This window comes from Sesamum indicum, linkage group LG13, assembly GCF_026168435.1.
Source record: "Sesamum indicum cultivar Baizhima isolate 11 linkage group LG13, ASM2616843v1, whole genome shotgun sequence".
NCBI classification, from domain to species: Eukaryota; Viridiplantae; Streptophyta; class Magnoliopsida; order Lamiales; family Pedaliaceae; genus Sesamum; species Sesamum indicum.
Window position 1 is genome coordinate 11,835,089 of NC_142669.1, and position 6,011 is coordinate 11,841,099.

Here is a 6,011-nt window from a genome sequence, read left to right on the forward strand (position 1 = left end):
TTCTTGTTGGTTCTACACGCTAGGATTTCTTATATATGCGATTTAAGGTAAATTAAGAAGATATTTTTTTAATTTTGACATAATTACGAATACTTTTTTATTATTTAAAAAATTATAAATATTTTATGATATTTAATAAAATTATGTAATGCTTGGATGAATGCATGAATTATCAACTTTACTCTTATTATCTTTTTCTCTTTTTCTAAAAAAATAAAAATTTATAAACAAAATCGTACAGGGTAGATGGAAAAATTTGAAAAACTATAAAAACAAAATTATCAACTTAGTCAATAAAAAAAATTAGAAAATTTTAAATAACAAATAAAATTGTAATTCTCAGTCCATAAGAGCATTTCAGTCAGTTCATAAAGAAAATGGATGAAAACCTAATGGGGACTAACAGATTGAGCTAATTGTTAGACGATCGTTAATTAAAATTATGGGTTATTAATAAATTTTAAAATAATAAAAAGGAGAAATTGCAATTTACCCCATAGTGATATGAGAAATGAGTAAAAACACCCTGTGAAAAATAAAATAGCAAATTACCCCCTGAGATTTAAAAAACAAAGCAAATTACCTCCCTATTTTAACAATTGATAGGAGTGCAATTTGCTTCATTTTTCGAAACACGTGGAGATAATTTGCTAATTTTTTTTCACAATAGTTTATTTGCTCATTTCACATATCATATAGAGATAAATTGCATTAATCAAATAACAAGAAGATTTATAATTATGTCAAATTTAAAAAAAAATCAATGTAAATAACCCTATGTTTTGAGGTGAGTTACAAAAGGATGATTGTCTCATACCTATGTTGTGCGTTCACAAGGATGTGTGTGAACGAATTGGGTTTTGCGTGGGCTAATGGGTTTTGATGGTGTGGGGAATCAAAACTACAAACAGCTTATTTCAAGTGGTTTGACTGTGGAATAATGACTTTTGGGACAAATTTCATTTATCCGGAGCTTGACTTGGAAATTTCCAGAATGCATATTTTATTATTAGGGAAAATATTAATTTTTGTTTCAAATTTTAATATCAGTATATTTTCCATCCTATTAATTACAAAATTTTCATAAAAAAAAATTTATTTCTAATTATTTCATCAAATTTTATTAGTATTTTAACATAAAAGACGTTCGCTGAAAAATAGAATTATAAAATAAAAAAAAATCTTCTATGCTATTCAATTTTGACCGTTTCAAAATAATAACTATTTGATATCGGTCTTGAGCGTGCGTCATGGCTCTTGAAGAAACAAGAAACTAGAAAGTCTTGTGTGTAAAATAGTCAATTTTGTTTAAAAACAAGAAACTAGAAAGTCTTGTGTGTAAGTAATGTAGTCAATTTTGTTTAAATTTCCTAGTAAATATATTGATCGTGGTTTTATAAGATTAAAAGGGTATCACGCCAAGGTTTTTTAAATATCTTATAAATTTTTAGAACTTCGGATAAAGCAAAATATTATAGCTTATAAAATATTTTCGTATCTCATAAAATGTTAGAATATTTGGCATAATAAGGTCTTTTTATTAGTAAATTAATCAAAACAGATATGATAGCATGAGAGTTAAATAAGTAGTTATTTTCTTGACATATTTTGTGTTTAACTTTTTTCTAAAAATACTTTTATAGATAGTACAGATTTGTTCAACTTCAAGAAAAAAATTAATAATTTTTTTTATAGAAAAAATGACGAAATATTACGTAAATTTTTTAATCAAAATAATATCAACAGTTATATTAGTCGAATATTAACATACATATAATAACATACAGTACAACAATGTTCAAATTTTGGTATCTCTTTCGACAAGCCAAGGGATATTCGATAAAGTGTATAAGAACTAATAAAGGAGATAATGTAGCACTAAGAATCCTCTGCGGAACATCCTCTAGAATAAGGAAGGCTAGTGAGTTTTTCGTCCGATCCGTCCGCTCAAATCTCCGTAGGTTCCGTTCCCGCCATATATGGTAGACACAAGAGGCCAGTAGCACTCGATATGCCACGTTTATGATATATTTCCCTCTCCATTTTGCTGCTGCCCATGTAATATTCCTTAGCCAATTGCGATTAGGCCAACGAAATCTCACAGAGCACCTCAGCACTATTAAGCAACGTCGAGAATAACGACACTGAAAAATAAATGGTTATGTGTTTCGATCGCTCCATTTTGCAATAGAGTTTTGTGAGGGATAATTGTAGTCATAAATTTGTGATGGAATTTTTGACGAGTCCATTATAATTGGGATGGATTATTCTGTAGTTTCACCGTTTGTTACACAGTCGATAAAATATTTGTCCCAAACTGCTCCAAGAATTTGCTACTGCCTTTACATATTGTAGCAAATGCAGTTCAGCGTCGCAAGTCTAGTGGCCAACTTGCCCATTGTAAATTTGTCACAAACATGTCGCAAATGTCATAATGGCTAGTTTCCGATAGCTAGTTTTGTCCTGCGCAAAATCTATCGCAAAATTCTCTGCAAAGGACACTTCCATGAAAATTTTGTGTTGTAAATAACCTATTTTCCTTTGTTTCTTCCTTTTTTTTTTGTTTTCCCTAAGTGAACAACATAAGCTTTAACTATACATATATAATTCAAGTAATAGCCAGACAACACACATACTAGCCAGAAATAAACGTACCTACGAATCTTTCATGGTCTATTGTCATACACATGATATTAGTTCTACATGAGTTTTAGATAAACATGTGGCTCCAAACGAGGTATCGCATATGCAATCAATGGTTTGGCCATTAGCAAATCTCCTTCTGACTCAACCAAGTCAATATTGCTCGGTGCATTAGGTGGTGGACTCCAATTGAACCCTTGTATAAGCCTAGCCAAAAGAATGGTCGCCATGGTCGAACCAAGCACAACACCGGGACATCCTCGTCTTCCAGTACTAAATGATATCATCCGCAAATCGTGATCCATAAGCACAACTTCTGAGTCTTTGTTGACAATATGGCGTTCTGGTTTGTAGACGAGAGGGTCTTCCCAAATCCTAGGGTTTCGTCCAAGCCCGTGACGACTCAACAACACATGGCTATTTTTAGGGATGAAGTACCCACCCACAGTGGTTTCTTCCACAGAGACATGTGGGATGTTGAAAGGTGCTACAGGGTGTAACCTAAATGCCTCTTTTACACAAGCCTTGATATAATTTAGCCTATACAAATCGGATTCATCCACTAGTCTATTTCTGCCTACGACTTGATCCAATTCTTTATAGGCCCTATCAAGAATATCAGGTTGATTGATCATTTCTGCAAGAGCCCATTCAACTGCATTCGAGGGATTATCAATTGCAGCTAGCATTATTTCCTGCAGGTATCAAAGATGAAAAGTCCTGAATAAGCAATATAATTTAGCTTAAGTGATTATAACAACCATGCATATATAGCTCTTTTGGTTTTTGTGGTTTTACGCCAAAACGAGAGATTCTATGTATTAGCCACATTTATGTAATATATATTGGTAGGAAAAACGGTATATTTCGTCCTGTTATTTAGGATCTTTTTATTTTTGATTAATTTCATCGATCAGTTAGGAGATTCTCACTTTTGATTTCCTAACTTTAAAAAAATAATATTTTTTTTGTCCCATGAAACCTCTCAATTATATGCTTAATTAAAAAGGCCACGTGGCCGACTTAACACCAAAAATGAGAATTCTATAACGTATGGATAAAAAAAAAGTGTACAGGCTCTAATAACCACACGTATTTTTCATTAAAATATACAACAAAAATTGGGACCAAAAGTGCTATTTCTTAAAAATTATAGGACCAAAAATAAAAATTCTATAATCAATGAAACCAAAAATAAAAATATTCTAAATTACGGGTCAAAAAATATCATTTTTCCAAATTGTTACAACACATGCATTCTTGCTGATCGAGTTGAATGGTGTGAAGAAAAGGCATGGTCATCTCAAATCTCAAGTTCATTCCAAATTCTAAATTCCTAAAAGTAAAATTATTTGCCATCCTTCTTCCATGTGATTGAATATTACAGATGGTTGAGAATATATAAACTAATTTCTTTTATATTACTAAATCAAGTTAGATATATTTTAAACTTTTGAGAAAAATTAGTCGAATATTATATGCAAAGTAATAAATATTGATTTTCATATTATCAATTAAGCAAATGTGACCAATATTTGTATGTAAATACAATATACACGAAAGTATGCATGTTATCCACTATTATATTAATAAATAAATATGAATAATTACTAAAAAATGTTATAATATATATACACCATCAAAATATTTCAATCTTATAGTTCCATTTCATTATATTTACATTTTATCCTAGAATACACAACAAATTATATGCATTGCTACATAATTACCTTAATTTTAAATTAGAAGATATAATTCTTTGATAATGTTTTGTTCTTTAAACTGTGCAAATTTAGTGGTGATTATAGTTTTAATAATCTTATATGTATAAAAATATAATTATATATATGCAAACTGAATGTGGAGCAACGATCTTGTAGTTATATCAATACATACCAACTTATTTTTAGTCTGTAATAAGAAAAGACAACATTTACTTTATCAATTTCTAGGTGAGACAATAAGGATACTTACAGTAATTTCTGCTTTTATCTCTTGATCTGACAACACGTGATTCTTTTCGGAGTCTGTGAGGTTAATCAAAACATCAAGAATATCCTCTTCTGTCTTTCTGATCCCTTGTTGCCACATGTAAACCCTCTTATCAATTTCTGGATCTTGATATTTTTTCAAACTCCTTATAGCATCTTTGAGAATTCTTTTACACCCATCCAAATCAAACTCCTCCAACCACGGAAGATGATCAGCAATTCCAAAGCCATAGAGATACTTTAAGATCGTGAATAATGCATCCACATGCTCTTTCTCTTCCATTCCAGGGCCTCCATCCCCAGTTCCTATCCCGAAAAATCTCTTACCGAACACCAACTTTCTGCTCACATTCCCGCAGTAATGTTGAGCGACAACTCTCACATTCACAAGCCCATTTAGGAGCGGATTTTGGCTTTGGTTGTACACATATCTCACTAGATGATCAGTTTCTTCACATCTTTTTGCATGGAGCCTTTGGTGCATTTCAGGTGAAAGCACTTCTGAGGCAATAACTTTTCTCATTTTCTTCCATTGATTGCCCATTGGTGCTGTGGCTATCGTCAAGAACCCATTGCTCGTCAAGTTGGCAGACATACTCTTAGGCCTGGAAGCGAAAATCACGTCTTGTTTCCTCAAGAATTCTCGTGCAAGTTCAGGAGACGTTACAACGATAACATGCGTGTTACCAAGGCGGATGCAAGCTATTTCAGTGTTAATTTCTTGCATGAGTTTGTGTATCCATCGAAACGCCGGCTTATTCTTCATCATTTCAGGCATGCAGCCAACTATAGGGTAGCCCATCGGACCCGGTGGAAGAGGAGGTGTTGTTCTTTGCTTGAAACGTAGCCGTTTCATAAAGATTACGGAAGTAAAACCCCATACGAGCAACAAAAACAAATTGATGATGCGAAGGCATGTTTTGTTAATTTCCATGGTCTCAGGATTCCTTTTCTTCTTTATTACTAATTTTCTTTCCCTCTCCCTCGTGTGTGTGTTCTTGAGAAATTTGATCAATGTGAGATGGCGGAAAAAGAGACTTTGAGATTTGCTTTGGTAAAATGAATGGAGAGTGATTGGAAGCAATTCTTGGAGATGTAAGTGAACAAATGTAGCATAAGTGCTTCTGTCCGTCGTGCCTTTTCCACCACCGGACCCAAATCTTATGTAAGGTCCAATGTTATATAATATGTTCTGTTTTGTACCTATTAATTTTTATTCTTATTTATTTTTTAATTTTTTAGTTTTTTTGAAGGGTCGGCCAAACAACCCAACCCTATATCAATTTTCACAAATTTATGTCGGCCTTATGTCTTGATAGCCATACAGCACTAGCCTTACAACGGATGAGTGGCATATTTGGCCAACCGACCCTTTTA

At 32.5% G+C, this 6,011-nt stretch overlaps 1 protein-coding gene and 1 non-coding gene across 2 annotated transcripts; both read right to left on the minus strand.

Annotated features, from left to right (window-relative positions):
* Positions 1-2,572: 2,572 nt before the first annotated feature.
* LOC105177047 (phenylalanine N-monooxygenase-like) lies at positions 2,573-5,772 on the minus strand. Its single transcript, XM_011100071.3, has 2 exons — positions 4,618-5,772; positions 2,573-3,338 (listed from the first exon to the last, which is right to left on the minus strand). Exons 1-2 carry the CDS (start codon positions 5,566-5,568, stop codon positions 2,700-2,702), a joined length of 1,590 nt encoding a protein of 529 aa, XP_011098373.1. The 5' UTR covers positions 5,569-5,772; the 3' UTR covers positions 2,573-2,699.
* A 109-nt stretch (positions 5,773-5,881) lies between these two features.
* LOC148784511 (U11 spliceosomal RNA) lies at positions 5,882-6,011 on the minus strand. The gene has a single exon (XR_016063876.1). It is a non-coding gene; the product is annotated as a U11 spliceosomal RNA (small nuclear RNA).